This window comes from Sus scrofa, chromosome 3, assembly GCF_054392235.1.
Source record: "Sus scrofa isolate SSC_HxYL_T2T_F1_AM1 chromosome 3, Sscrofa_HxYL_maternal_Yorkshire_Landrace_v2.0, whole genome shotgun sequence".
Classification (NCBI taxonomy): Eukaryota; Metazoa; Chordata; class Mammalia; order Artiodactyla; family Suidae; genus Sus; species Sus scrofa.
In genome coordinates this window covers 84,744,419-84,760,542 of record NC_139385.1, presented here as the reverse complement: position 1 = coordinate 84,760,542, position 16,124 = coordinate 84,744,419, and the positions used below count along the sequence as shown (strand labels likewise).

General features: G+C 38.4%; 1 protein-coding gene across 3 annotated transcripts in view; it reads left to right on the top strand.

Annotated features, from left to right (window-relative positions):
* The window catches only part of GMCL1 (germ cell-less 1, spermatogenesis associated), a 49,645-nt gene that overhangs the window by 30,321 nt on the left and 3,200 nt on the right, over positions 1-16,124 (top strand). For all 3 annotated transcript variants that reach the window (XM_085019032.1, XM_085019033.1, XM_085019034.1), the window contains 3 exons: positions 4,983-5,058; positions 9,148-9,293; positions 11,366-11,453. In XM_085019032.1, coding sequence (XP_084875158.1) covers positions 4,983-5,058; positions 9,148-9,293; positions 11,366-11,453 — 310 coding nt within the window. The remainder of the gene's footprint in view (positions 1-4,982; positions 5,059-9,147; positions 9,294-11,365; positions 11,454-16,124) is intronic.

Here is a 16,124-nt window from a genome sequence, read left to right as displayed (position 1 = left end):
TTTTTTCAGATTGTTTTCCATTATAGGTTATTACAAGATATTGAATATGGTTCCTGTAAATCCTTGTTGTTTATTTCATGTATAATAGTTTGTTTATGCCATACTCCTAATTTATTCCTCCCCCCTCCCTTTCCCCTTTGGTAACCATAAGTTTGTTTTCTATGTCTGTATTTCTGTTTTGTTTTGTTTTTTTTGTTTTTTTTTGTCTTTTGTCTTTTTTGTCTTTTTGCTGCTGTTGTTGTTGTTGTTGCTATTTCTTGGGCCGCTCCCGCGGCATATGGAGGTTCCCAGGCTAGGGGTTGAATCAGAGCTGTAGCCACCAGCCTACGCCAGGGCCACAGCAACGCGGGATCCGAGCCGCGTCTGCAACCTACACCACAGCTCACGGCAACGCCGGATCGTTAACCCACTGAGCAAGGGCAGGGACCGAACCCGCAACCTCATGTATTTCTGTTTTTTATATAGAGTTATTCATATTGTTTTTTAGATTCCATACATAAGTGATATCATATAATTGTCTTTCTCTGACTTATTTCATTTAGTATGATATTCTCTAGGTCCATCCATGTTACTACAGATAGCAGTATATTTCTCTTTTATGGCTGAGTAATATTCCTGTGTGTGTGTATGCACAGGCGTATGTCACATCTTCTTAAACCAGTCATCTTGTTGATGGGTTGTTTCCATGTCTTGGCTGTTGCAAATAGTGCTACTGTGAACATTGGGATGCATGTATCTTTTTCAAATTAAGAATTTTCGTCTTTTCAGGATATGTGCCACAGAGTTGGATTGCTAGATCATATAGTAGCTCTAATTTTAGTTTCTTAAAGAACCTCCATACTGTTTTTCATAGTGGCTGCACCAGTTTACATTCCCACCAGCAGTGTAGGAAGGTTTCCTTTTCCTCACACCCTTTCCAGATTTATTAATTGTAGACTTTTTGATGACAGTCATTCTGACCATTGTGAGGTGATACTTCACTGTGATTTTGATTTGCATTTCTCTAATATTAGTGATGTTGAGCATCTTTTCATGTGCCTGTTGGCCATCTATGTCTTCTTTGGAGAAGTATCTATTTCAATCTTCTGCTCATTTTTTGATTTTTTTGTTTGTTTTTTGGGGTTGTTTTTTTTTTTTAATTGTGTGAGCTGTTTATTTTGGAAGTTAACCCCTTTTAGGTCACATCATTTGGAAATATTTTCTCCTGTTCCATAGGTTGTCTTTTCACTTATGGTTTCCTTTGCTGTACAAAAACCTTTAAGTCTGATTAGGTCTCACTTGTTCATTTTGCTTTTATTTATTCTGCCTTTGGGAAACTGATCTAAGAAAATATTGCTACAATTTATATCGGAGAATGTTTTTGCCTGTGTTCTCTACTAGATTATAGTGTCGTGTCTTATATTTAGATATTTAAACCATATTTGAGTTTTCGTATATATCGTGAGGGAATGTTGTTGATTTACACGTAGCCATCCAACTTCCCAATACTGCTTGTGAAAGAGTCTGTCTTTTTTCCATTGTATTATTGCCTCCTTTGTGGCAGATTAGTTGACCACAGATGTGTGGATTTTGTTGTGAATTTTTAAATGCATTCATTATGTTGAAAAATTAGTAACAGTATTAAAATCAAGAAGCTGTTAGAGAAAAGATCATGTAATCAGCTTTTATTCTTGTATTTCTGTAACTTTCTATATTATAAATATTTATCTTTGTAGTCAGTTAGTATAATGGAATGTTTGCATTGTCACTTGATATGTTAGTAAAAATGAATAATTCATGTATTTTGTTTCACTTAGTGTTATGATTTTATTTCAACCTATTGAAATATTACCTGGAATAATGCTTTCATAAAGCATGATTTTCATATATATGTATAGGTAAAGCTAATATTCTATTTGTGGTAATATCATCAAATTCTCACTAATGGAATAGGTTTTTTGAAGGCTTGAGTCTAAGATGAACTAACACCATCTAACTAACAGGTGCCTTCATCAAAAGCGTATGACCACTTTACAAAATATTTATGTACTTTTTTTTTTTTTCCCCTTCGCTTTTCAGGGCTGTGCCTGAGTTATATGGAAGTTCCCAGGCTAGGGTTTGAATCAGAGCTGTAGCTGCTGACCTACACCACAGCCATAGACATGTGAGATCTGAGCTGCACCACAGCTCATGGCAATGCTGGATCCTTAACCCACTGAGCGAAGCCAGGGATTGAACCCACATCCTTCTGAATACTAGTCGGGCTTGTTAACACTGAGCCACAGGGGAACTCCCATGAACTTTCTTCATTTTAAGAAAAAGTACATTGTCTGTTCTTTCAATGTGTATTGCTTTGCAGTTCACAGAAGTACTTCTGCATTTACTATTTGATCTTTATACTAGCTTCTTGGTTTAGGCAGTGTGAAGAGATAATCCGCCTGTGAGAATATAGAAAGGTTTTACATTTAATTTTTTTTCTGCCTCAATTTCTTTTAATTTATTTTTATAGGCCAAAGAACTTACTAAAATAATAGCCTCATTGTGTTTATATCTAAATAGTGTATGAATAGTGTATGAAATAGTGTAACATCATGATAATGATTATAAGATTATTATCCAGTGTTCTTAGTTTCTACTTTATTTGTAATTTATATCCCATCTTTCTCCAAATACATTCACAGCCTACTTATCTTGTACAAATATAGTAAGATTGTTGAAATAGATAGAATAAGCCCCTCCAAAAAAATTCATTATTTACTGGAATTCAGATTTGAAGCATTTTGTAATGTATGAAATGTCTTATAAACCATCCTACCTACTTCTTTCGTATATGCAGTTTTTAAATATTGGATGTTGTTTATTTTTCAAAATATGTCTCATCTATCCTTTTTGAGTTCTATATAAAGTCTCACCTAAGAGACTGAGATAGAATAAGTGGTTTTCTTGCCCTCAAAAGTGTATGACTCTGTTGCCCCTGATGAAGCCTTCTATTTCACAGATACTGAGCATCTGCTCACTACTGCAGGGCCCCTGAAGTGAGGAAGACAGTGAACTCCCTGGACTCCAGGTTATAGTGTAGTAAAGTCTCCCTCCTGGGTTCTTCTCTTCTAAGCTCTTTTCCACATTTCCAGGATTATCTTCCTAGGAAATATAATTTCACTTCCCTGCTTAAATATGTCCAGAGACATTTGATGATAGGGATTATTGTTTTATGGGTGATATTTATTGTTAGCTTTTCTTAAAAGTCCTTTAAGAAATACATACTAAACTATTTACAGATTAAAGGATATGATGTTTGGAGGGTCAGCCTCAAAATAATCAGTTGGAAAGAATGTGGGGAGAAGTGGGTTGGGACTAAAACTAAAACAAGATTATTAAACCTAGATGGTGAGAAAATTTGGCTCATTATGCTATTTACTTTTATATGTTTGAAATTTTTCTTAAGAAAAAACTTGAAAGTAACAGCAAATGCTTGGGAACTCTCATCTACAGGAAAAGTTGAAACTCTTATAAGCATAGCCTGTGGGGGGCCTTTCAACAGTCTACGGCAAATGCCTTCGCCTCTTCTCCTCTTATGCTCCTTTTGATCTCTAGCTGAACTAAATTCTTCATACATTTGGATCCTTCCAAGCTCCAGTCCCTTTTTACCGACTGTTCCTTCTACCTGGAATGCCCTTCCACTGCGGAGAGTTCACCCCTGACCTCTACCCCCAACAAACTCCTTCTCAGGCACAAATAATACTTCCTCTGTGATGATCCCCAGTCTAACCCCAGGCAGTAAGTCAGTGTTTTCTTCATGCTGTAAACATCAGTTCTCTCCATCTTGTTATTACTTATATATAAGTATATGTAAGTTTCCTTCTAGACTGAGCTATTGGATGTGAAGGACATGTTTTATTAGTTTTATTTCCATTTATTTTTCATGTATTCATTTCAGTGTATTTATTAGTTGATGATGAGGGCCCCAGTATCTAGGTACTGTTAATAAATGCTGTATATGAATGAATATATTGTATTATTTTTAGAATTTGGAATTCTAAACTAATAAAGATGTCATTTTTTTATTATATCTTGAAATAACAGTGTTTCTTGTAGTTGATCAAGGTTTTTTGTTTTGTTTTGTTTTCTTTTAGGGCTGCAACTGTGGCATGTGGAGGTTCCCAGGCTAGGGGTCCAATCAGAGCTACAGCTTCCGGCCTACGTCACAGTCACAGCAATGCCAGATCTGAGCTGCATCTGCGACGTACACCACAAATCAAGGCAACACTGGATCCTTAACACACTGAGCGAGGCCAGGGATCAAACCCGCAACCTCATGGTTCCTAATTGGATTCGTTTCCATTCCCGCTGCGCCATGATGAGAACTCCTTTTTGTTTTTGTTTTTTGTTTGTTTGTTTTGGATTAAGGGTTTTAAAGTAAGGGGCCACGCCCCGGTGGCCTAGCAGTTAAGGATCTGGCATTGTCACTACCACAGCTCAGGTCACATCCCTGGCCTGGGGAACTTCCATATGCCATGGGCGTGGCCAAAAATAAAGGGGCCAAGTGAAGATTAATTGATAAAACTCTACAGCTGTTTTCTATTAAATACTGAGTTTTTGTGGTTTTGCTACTTAAAAAGCTGGCTTACATGTGAAACAGTAATATCAAATGGTGGATGATACCACATCACATCTTAAATAATAGATTTTAATTTATTTTACTTAGTAGTTAGACTTTTAAGTGTTTTATTTACTTTGTAAGCAGAAAGACCACCCCCTTCTCTGGTTTTACTGTGCCCTAATAAAAGTATTCTAGAAGTCAGGGCCACAAGTGAAACACCAAAGAGTTAAATTTTTTTTATTTAGCAAAGGTAATGGGCTAGATTTAATCACTGCATTTTGATTTTTATCTGTACCACAAAATTTTATTTTTAAGTCTAATAGCATGTTTTTCTCCTTAACTCAATTATTTTTCAATTATTGCTTACTTTCTATGAAAGTTCCTGTTTTATGTATATTTCTAGGCCTCAAGAAATCAATAAAGAAGAACTAGAGGGAAATAGCATGAGATGTGGTAGAAAGCTTGCCAAAGATGGTGAAGTAAGTATGAACTGTGACTCTCAATATTCTTATACAAATCACTGTACCATTAGTGTAAAATAAACTTCCAGTAACAATCCTGATATACATTATACCTTGAAAGAGCTCTTTTGGTAGTTTCTATGGCATGATCTCCTGGGCAAGGAGTTACATGCTCAGTGGTTATTGATTATTTAGCTTTGCATAAGACCGTTGAACTTTGGGGATCTAGATAAGAAATGTGAGAAGATCCTTCAACAATCCAGAAATTAAGATAAATAAGAAGGGTGGGGGAAAAACTGTAATTGTAATGTATACATGTAAGGATAACCTGACCCCTTTGCTGTACAGTGGGAAAATTTAAAAAAATAAATAAATAAAAAATAAAAACTGGAATAGTGCTGGGAAAAAAAAAAAAAAGATAAATAAGAAGTTAAATGGGAGATATTACATAGTCTTAAAAGTGATTCTTTCTATTTTATTGTTACGACCCAGTATAAATGCACATAAAGGAAACAAAGGTATTCCTTTTCCTTTTTTTTTTTTTTTTTTTTTTTTTGTCTTTTTGCCTTTTCTAGGGCCTCTCCTGCAGCATATGGAGGTTCCCAGGCTAGGGGTGGAATCGGAGCTGTAGCCACCAGCCTACACCAGAGCCACAGCAACACGGAATCCGAGTCGCTTTTGCAACCTACACCACAGCTCACGGCAATGCCAGATCCTTAACTCACTGAGCAAGGCCAGGGATCGAACCTGCAACCTCATAGTTCCTAGTCGGATTTGTTAACCACTGAGCCACGATGGGAACTCCGAAAGTGTTCCTTTTCCTTTTTCACTCTGTCAGATTTACCTGACTAAACCCTAGTTCTTGTTAAATCCCACCCTATGGTGTACCCCATGCCTGCTCCCATACAAATGAATGTGACTGAAGAAAAGTGCCATACATGCCCAGCAGGTTTCACTTGAACGTTTGTAACCATAACTTTCAGGTTGGTCTTTAGTGCTGCATGGTAATCATCCTACACTGAATTCACTCTCCCGCTCTTAGAGTAATGCTCCATACCTTCTCAAAAGGGTGGTCGCACTACTGCCCTTGTTCTTATTTGATGGCCTTGCCTCTTTCATTTGGAAAATAAAAGCAGTAGCAAGAGAATCTGTGCATCCTCCTACCAACAGTGCTCCCAGGCTACCTACATCTGCAGCAGTATGCTGTGCTTCTTCCTCTTATTAGAATGGGTGAACTGCCTGCTTCTATCCTAGTCTATTCCCTGCTCTTATGCTGGACTCAGTCCATTGCCACCTATTCAGAAGGTTTGCTCCTGTAGTCATCACCTCCTTCTCTGCATCCTCAGTTTTTCTCTTTTGTATCATTCTCATTTAGCTTGTAATATGGTATAGCATCACCCATCTTAAACCATACCCTGATTCTCTAGCTTCCACTCCATTTTGCTGCACCCATTTTAGGCAAAATGCATTGAATAAAGTTGCCTGTATCCACTCCAATTCATTTATTCCAGTAAACTCAAATGAAACTGCTATGCTGTTGTTACCAGTGATTCCTACATTACCAAATCAAGTAGTTTTTAGTCTTCTGAAAGCTCTTGGCAGCATGACCCATCTGTTCACTCATTCCTTGGAGATTTTTTTTGTTTTTGTTTTTTTTCTGCTGGCCTACACCACAGCCACAGCAATGCCAGATCTGAGGTGCATCTGTGACCTACACCACAGCTATGGCAATGCCAGATCTTTAACCCACTGAGTGAGGCCAGGGATTGAACCTGCAACCTCATGGTTCCTAGTCGGATTTGTTTCCACTGCGCCACGATGGGAACTCACTCCTTAGAGATTTTCTTCATTTGACTTCTAGATAGCATTCTGGGCTAGTTTTCTTCCTACTTCTTTGGCTGCTCCTTCTAAGTCTGCTAGGTCATTCTCTTTCTCAGCAACTGTTGGTATAACTGGAGGCTCATTACTTGGACATCTTCCCTATCTGTGCTCCCTGTGCTGACCTCTAAGTGATCTCATCTAATCCCATGACTCTACGCTGATTCCCAACTGCTGTATCCAGCTACACACCTGACATCTTTCTTAGAATCCTAATAGCATCTCAAATATAACGGTCCCAGCTGAGCTCTTTGATTTTCATTACCAAACTCCCTCCTCCTCAGGTGTTCTGTAATCCTCAAATAGCCCCTTGTTCATCTATTGCATTCGTTCCAAACTTTGGATTTTTCTTTCCTTCATTCCACACCTGCTGTCCATAAGAAATTCCTTTGCATGTATAGCTTCGAAATATATTCTTTAGCACGTCTCCCACTGTAACCCAAGTCCAGGCCACCATTATCTCTTGGCTGGACTGCTGCTGAAACTTCGTAACTGCTCTACCTATTTTTACTCTTGTTATTATACATTTTCTTTTCCACAGAGTGGCCAAAGTCATCTTGCAAATTAGATCATATAACTTTCTTCCCTAAAATTTTCCATTAGCCTCTTACCACACTTAGAAGAAATCCAGACTCTTCCTTACTGTGTACCGTTAGGGCCTCTGACTGCCTCTCTGAACTCAGCTCCAGCTTCCATCCCCTCAGTTATTGCTGCCGCCACATAGCCCTTTTTGCTGTTCCTGAAATACACCAAGTATGTTGTTAACCTCCAGAACTTTGTTCTTGCTGTTCTCTTTGTCTGAGTCACTCTTTCCCCCAGATAGCTACCTGATCAGTTCCTTAGTTGACTCAGGGCTCTACTCACATAGCACCTCCTTGGAGAGATGTTCCCCTGACCATCTGTCTGAATCAGCAGGCCACCCAGCTGCCAGCCTCCTTCCTCTAAACTGTCACTCTCTCCTGACATTCTCTTCTGTCCTCTTCTCTTCCATTCTATTCTATGTGTGTTGTTCATCTCTTCCACACAAACATATGCACTTATTAAAATAGGCATTTACGGAGTTCCCGGTCGTGGCTCAGTGGTTAACAAATCCGACTAGGAACCATGAGGTTGCGGGTTCCATCCCTGGCCTCGCTCAGTGGGTTAAGGATCCGGTGTTGCCGTGAGCTGTGGTGTAGATTGCAGATGTGGCTCGGATCCCAAGTTGCTGTGGCTGTGGTGTAGCAGCTGTAGCTCCAATTCGACCCCTAGCCTGGGAACCTCCATATGCCATGGAAGCGGCCCCAGAAAAGGCAAAAAGACAAAAAACAAAAAAAGCAAAAATAATATGTGCATTTACTAGGGCAGAAACTTATTTACTGCTACTTCTTCAATGCCTAGAGCAATACCTGGCACAAAATATGTGCTCAATAAATATCAGTGGAGTGTTGAATTAATGTTGTAATTCAGACTGTCAGCCAAACACTCGAAGCCCTCACTGTATCTCATTATACCATGCTACTTTACTTAGTAGTCTCTCATTAGCTATGAGGTGATAGAATAAATAAACTGGTGAACTTCATGATGGTATTTAAAATCATATGGTTGTGTATCTGTTGTTTAGTTACGTAACCAACTTATTTTAGGATATTTGAAAAATTTATTTAAACTAAGAAAAAAAAAGTCTGCCCATTTCTCCTAATCCCTACCCCTTACCTCTGGGAACCATCAAACTGTTCTCTGTATCTATGAGCTTAGGGTTTTGGTTATTTTTTTTATACATTTTTTTTAGCTTTTTCATAGACAAGAGATCACACAAGGTAATCACTTAAAGTATTTCAGAGTATTTTTAAAGCAGGATAAAATTTAATGGATTCTTATTACCTCTATCTAGACTCCTTAAGCCATTCCTACTCAGAGTTGCAGAGAAAAGCCATTTACTTACGATAAAATTATAGTGTGGAGAGTTAATGAAACAGATCATGAAGGGATAATATTAGGAAAGTACCATAAGTAATAATGATCATAAAAGCTGTTTTTTCTGTCTTTGATATATGCCATGTCTATGTGGCAAACATCCTGTGTGATAAGCCTTAAAGCACTGACAAAAAATAGGGACCCATGGGAGAGAAATATTTGAAATGAATTAGAAAAAGAAAAGACATTTTGAAGTTTTTATTTTTTGCTCACCAGTATGATAAACTGGCTAGTATGATAAACTGAAGTAACTCTTTCTCCGTTGTATTTTAGTACTGCTGGCGGTGGACAGGTTTTAACTTCGGCTTTGACCTGCTGGTAACTTACACCAATCGATACATCATTTTTAAACGCAACACACTGAATCAGCCATGTAGTGGATCTGTCAGTTTACAACCTCGAAGGAGCATAGCATTTAGGTAGGATGAGATTTTCCCACCTACTCTTCCTTACTCCAGAAGAATTACAAGAAATGATATAAAACCATCATTTATACCAACACTAGCAGAACTTTGGGAAGAGACAGGGTATATGAAACTGCAAGGAAATAAGGCTCCATTCCTACAAAATGTATTAATAATCAAAATTGTAATACCGAGATCTAGTATGTCAGGAAGAAAGAATAGGCTGAAATATGAATGACAGGATTGATACTGAGTTTGAAGCTGTTACTTTGCTACTTTTCCTAGCAAATAAAATGTCCAAACTGGAACTACAACAAGGTATTTTTAGAGGAAAACATGTCTGGTATTATCCTTAACTTTTTATAGGATTTCATATATCCAGCTTTGCCTAATAGTTGAACTGGAAATTTACTTTACACCATATACAAAAATTAGTCCCACATGGTTCAGAAAGCTAAACATCAGAGCTAAAACCATAAAATAACTTTTGTAAGAAAACAAGAAAAGCTCCATGACATTGAATTTGAGAATAATTTCTTCAATATGATACCAGTGCACAGGCAACAACAACAAAAATATAAATTGAAGGAGTTCCCATCATGGCTCAGTGGTTAACGAATCCAACTAGGAACCCACGAGGTTGTGGGTTCGATCCCTGGCCTTACTCAGTGGGTTAAGGATCTGGTGTTGCCGAGAGCTGTGGTGTAGGTTGCAGACATGACTCGGATCTGGCATTGCTGTGGCTCCGGCCTAGGCCAGCAGCTACAGCTCCGATTAGACCCCAGCCTGGGAACCTCCATATGCCTCGGGTGTGGCCCCAGAAAAAGACAAAAATTTTATATATATATATATAAATTGAAGTTCATCAAAATGAAACTGTGTGTCAAAAGACACACAATAGAATGGAAAGGCACCCCATGGAATGGAAAAAAATATTTGCAGATTGTACATCTGATAAGTTAATATCCAGAAGTTACTGCTGTGGCGCAGTGGGTGAAGAATCTGACTGCAGTGGCTTGGTCACTGTGGAGACATGAGTTTAATCCCTGGCCCGGTGCAATGGATTAAAGGATCCAGTGTTGCTGCAACTGCTGCATAGGTTGCAGCTATGGCTCGGATTCAGTCCCTGGTCTGGGAACTTTCATATGTCGCAGGTGCAGCCATTTAAAAAAGGAAAAAATGTTAATATCTAGAATATATAGAGAACTCCAAAAACTCTATAAGAACAGCAAAAAGAACCTGATTCAAAAATGGGCAAAGAACTTAACCATTTCTCCAAAGAAAATCTTCTAATGGCTAACAAGCACAGGAAAGGATGTTCAGCATCACTAATCATTAGGAAAATGCAAATCAAAACCACAGTGAGGAGGTTTCCGTCGTGGCGCAGTGGTTAACGAACCCGACTAGGAACCATGAGGTTGCGGGTTCGGCCTCTGCCCTTGCTCAGTGGGTTAAGGATCCGGCGTTGTCCTGAGCTGTGGTGTAGGTTGCAGACTCAGCTTGGATCTGGCGTTGCTGTGGCTGGCATAGGCCGGCAGCTATAGCTCTGATTTGACCCCTAGCCTGGGTACCTCCATAAGCTGTGCGTGTGGCCCTAAAAAGAAAAAAAAAAAAAAAAAAAAAAAAGAAACCAGTTACAGATTCTATTTATATGAGGTACCTGGAGTAAACACATGTGTAGAAGAGGGTAGGACAGTGATTGTCAGGGGCTGAGGTCGGGGGAAATGGGGAATTCGTATTTAATGGGTATGGAGTTGCAGGTGGGGAAGAAGAAAAGGAAGATAGTGGTGATGACTGCAAGATACTGTGAAATGTGTTTAATGCCAAGAACTATACACTTAGAAATGGTTAAATGGTAAATTTTATAAAAAGGCCTATCCATTATTTTTGTATCTCAAAATGTGTAAGAGTACAAGCTTATGAATTTAAATGGAATTAGTTTGGAAAGACTTGTTTAAAGTCCCATCAAATAAAAGATTTACAAAGAATATGGGGGCAGTAAATATTAAAGTAAGGTAAGGCTTATTTAAACTAATCTGAAGTTTTAAAAATCATTTTTTTTATTTGTGTGCTTTTTAAAATTCTAGATTACGTTTGGCCTCTTTTGATAGCAGTGGAAAACTAATATGTAGTAGAACAACTGGCTATCAAATACTTACACTTGAAAAGGATCAGGTATGTTTATTTCTCTGTTAATTTTTTCATTATAGTTGCCTTTTGAATCCTCTTTTGAAAATGCTTAAGTAAATTTAACATTTGATTTAAAGATGGGTTTGAATGGTAACCTATATGGGAATAGAATCTGAAAAGGAACAGATATGTGTGTATGTGCGGCCGATTAACTTTGCTCTACACCTGAAACTAACACAACTTTCTAGGTCAACTAAATTTATTTTAAAAAAAGTAAAAAAAGACCGGTTTGAAATTTTTTTGAGGGTAAAGATGAAAATACTATGTTCACTTTGCATAATCTGACCCACTCTACCAGAAGTATAACTAAAAAGAAAAAAAGAAAATGATTTGAGGGATAGGGAAAAGCTGACAATAGGTAAATAATTACTCATCCTGAACACGATCTTCAAAAAGTTATGAATTTTAATTATTTTCTTATTGTGTTCATTAGTGCATTTATTTATACATTAATAACAGATACCTCAAAAACAGTCCAGTGTGCCTCCATAGCTCCTGGGTATTAAGAGAACATTATATCCTCTAGCACAGTAAATTTCTAAAATGACAAATCTATTATGTTCCCAAGATTATCTCTAAAGCCATTTGTTTCCTCCTATATAACATGCATGTAGAAATTTCAAAATGTCATGATGAGAAGGTAACCATTTTCAAAAAGTAAAATGAGAGCTGTTAAAGTATGAAGGAAATTTATTTTTATTAAAGCTAGTCCCACCATTCCAAAGGACATACTGTTTTTTTGTAGGGTTTGTTTTGTTTTGTTTTTAGGGCCGCACCCGCAGCACATGGAAGTTCCTGGGCTAGGAGTTGAATTGGAGCTGTAGCTGTGGCCTACACCACAGCCACAGCAATGCAGAATCGGTGCCGTGCCTGTGACCTATACCACAGCCCACAGTAATGCCAGAAACTTAACCCACTGAGTGAGGCCAGGGAATGAACCTGCAACTTCATGGTTCTTAGTTGGATTCGTTTCCTCTGCACCACAACGGGAACTCCAGAACATACTGTTTTAAGAAAGGGTTCAGAGCCTATAGTGGACATAAATTATTAGAGGGTAGCAGTTTTCCTCAGACTGAAGAGACTGCCTTAGAAAATCAAAATTTAGTACTGCAAGGAGGCTTGGAAGTAATAGTTCTACCCTCACCTCCCCTGTTCATGAGAATCCTTTAACAGCATTCTTACGGAGGGTTCCTCCACCATTGTTGGAGCTCGTGACAGAGCTGGTCCTCTCACATGGTAGGTAGTTAGTAAGAAAGTGGATATATAAGAAAGTTAAAAATCTTCCACCAGTGGAATTCTATTTTGGTCCCTCTCACACTCTCTGGAGCTATATGGACAATGTCTGTCTTTACCTTAACTTCATTAAAAAATAATGTCATCGCTCTGGGTAGCCAGACACTTAATTAAAAAGCCCCACACCAAATAATTGTATCCCAGGTATTCCTTGATTTGTTCATTCAGCAAACATTTATGTCCCTGCTGCATACTAGGTTCTATGCTAGGAGTGGAGGAAATAAAGAGGAGTTATGCTGTATAGCTAAGTAGTAGGAGAGAGATGAGCTCAGAGAGAGTGTAGTATATTGAGGAAGACGTCTCCAACCTTTACTATAAGGTTGGGGCAGGGGCGGTTATTGGGGGAAGAGGAGAAGGGAAGACAGCCCAGGGAAAATCTCTCCTGGACAAGGTGAAAACAGTGGATACCAAGCCTCAAATGATGACTAAAATAGAGGCAAGGGAGCATGTGGTTCATGCAAGGTCCTGAGGTTTGCAAGAGGAGTAGAGCCAGGGCATGATGGGCTGCAGATGGAGTCTGGACTTTTTCCTGAGATCTGTAGAGAGCTATGGAAGGATTTTAGTAGGGAGTTTGTATAGTCTGCTTTACCTAGCTTATAGATGTTTGTTATAAAAAAAAAAAATAGAAAGTATAAATAAGCAGGGGAAAAATACCATACATGGTCCACTGAGAGATGACACTGCTGACATTTTTTTCTTCACCTATATCGTTTTTCCAAAATTGCATATCTTACTGTTAACTATTTTGTAACCTACTTTTCTTCTACCTTATTATATAGCTTTTCTTGTCAATAAATATACATACACATCATTTTTATTACTGCTTATATTTACTTTACATATACCATAATTTAGATAATTCTTTTGTGGAAGAAAATATTGATGTTTGTTGTTTTTTTTCCTTTTTTTCACTGTCATAGAAAATGTAAATAGGAGTTCCTGTTGTGGCTCAGCGGTTAACGAATCCAACTATGAACCATGAGGTTGCGGGTTCGATCCCTTGCCTTGCTCAGTGGGTTAAGGATCTGGTGTTGCCGTGAGCTGTGATGTAGGTTGCAGATGCGGCTGTGATGTAGGTTGCAGATGCGGCGTTGCCGTGAGCTGTGATGTAGGTTGCAGAGCTGTGGCTCTGGCGTAGGCCAGTGGTTGCAGCTCCAATTTGACCCCTAGCCTGGGAACCTCCATATGCCATGGAAGCGGCCCAAGAAATGGCAAAAAGACAAAAAAAAAAAAAAAAAAAGAAAAGAAAAGAAAATGTAAATATATCTTTGAGTTCTTTTGTGGCACAGCAGGATACTTAACCTGCTGTTGTTACTGCAGCAGCTTGGGTTCGATTCCTGGCCTAGGAACTTGTACACGCCATGCCAAAAAAAAAAAAAAAAGTACATATATCTTTGTATATTTTTCTGATTTTTTTTTCTTTTTTTTTTGGTCTTTTTATGGCCACATACACGGCATATGGAAGTTCTCAGGCTAGGAATCAAATCAGAGCTACAGCCACCAGCCTATGCCACAGCAACACCAGACCTGAGCCATGTCTGCGACGTACACCACAGCTCACTGCAATTTGCCGGATCCTTAGCCCACTGAGTGAGGCCAGGGATCAAAGCCCCCTCCTCATGGATACTGGTTGGGTTCTTAACCCACTGGGCCATAACAGGAACTCCCTGATTTATTTTTTAAAGATGAATTCCAAGAAGTGGTGTATACATTTTCTAATGGCCAAATTGCCCTCCAGAAATACCATCTAACTTAAACTCCCTCCAGTAGTATGGGAGAGTATATGCAACACTGTGTATTACTATCCTTTCTTTCTCCCAGTACAGTAAGTAGAAACAAATCATGTTTTAATTTTCCTTTTTTTTTTTTTTTTTTTTGTCTTTTTGCTTTATCTAAGGCCACTTCCCACGGCATATGGAGGTTCCGAGGCTAGGGGTCTAATCAGAGCTGTAGTCACTGGCCTACACCACAGCCACAGCAACGTGGGATCCAAGCCGCGTCTGCGACCTACACCAGAGCTCACGCCAACGCCGGATCCTTAACCCACTGAGCAAGGCCAGGGATCGAACCTGTAACCTCATGGTTCCTAGTTGGATTCGTTAACCACTGCGCCACAATGGGAACTCCTTAATTTTCATCTTTTGGTTTCTGATATGGTCGGGTTTTTTATTATACTTATTAAATATATAAATTGATAATTCTGCTTTTTAATTAACAAGGGTATTTTTCTTATTAATTTTATGTATTAAGAATAATAACATTTGGGAATTCTCTTGTGGCTCAGCAGGTTAAGGATCCAGCATTGTCACTGCTGTGGCTCTGGTTATAACTGGCAGAAATTCGATCCCTGGCCCGGGAACTTCTGTATGCTGTGGGTACAGCCAAAAACAAAAAGAAACCAAAAACAAAACAAAGAAAAGAATAATAATAATAACATTTGTGATATGCAGTACTTTTCCCATTTTGGTCATTTGTCTTTCAACCTTCATGAAACAATCTGTCTCTCCTTTTAATGAATTCTTCTTTTGATGTGGTAGATGTGATATTTAGGCCTTCTAACTGGGATTACATAAACAGCCATTTGGGCTTTTTTCTACTTTTTATTTAATTTTTTCATTGGAGTATTTTGCTGATACAAATGAAATGTATCAGATATATCAATGTATTAGAAATGCCATTTTTATCATATACTAAGTCCTTGTATACTTGGTTTTATTTCTGTTATGTTTACTAATTTTATTGTGGAGACAATCAGTAATACTTTGTTTTAATTAGACTTTATTTATTTATTTGGCTGCACCCACAGCATGCAAAAGTTCCCGGGGACATGAACCTGAACTACAGTGCTGACAATGCTGGATGGATCCCACTGAGCCACCAGGGAACTTTTAGACTCACTTTGTTTTTATTTTTATTTTTTGGCTTTTTAAGGCCTTACCCGTGGCATATGGAAGTTCCCAGGTTGGGGGTCAAATCAGAGCTGCAGCCACTGGCCTAGCCATAGCCACAGCAACACTGGATCCGAGCCACATCTGAGACTCACACCAATGCTGGATCCTTAACCCACTGAGCAAGGCCAGGGATCAAACTCAAGTCCTCATGAATACTAGTCAAATTTGTTACTGCTGAGCCATGATGGAAACTCTTAGACTCACTTTAAAAAAAGAATTTTAATACCAGTAATGGAAACTCATCTTCATCAAGCTCATCTTCTCAAAAAAAAATCCCTGGGTTCTTTGTGCATGATTATTCTTCTGTATGAGGTAAAGAATCATTTTCTCAAGTTTCCTTTCAAAAAATCCTATGAGGGTTTTGCTATATATTGGGAGGGTTTTTTTTGTTGCTGTTGTTTTCTTTCATTTT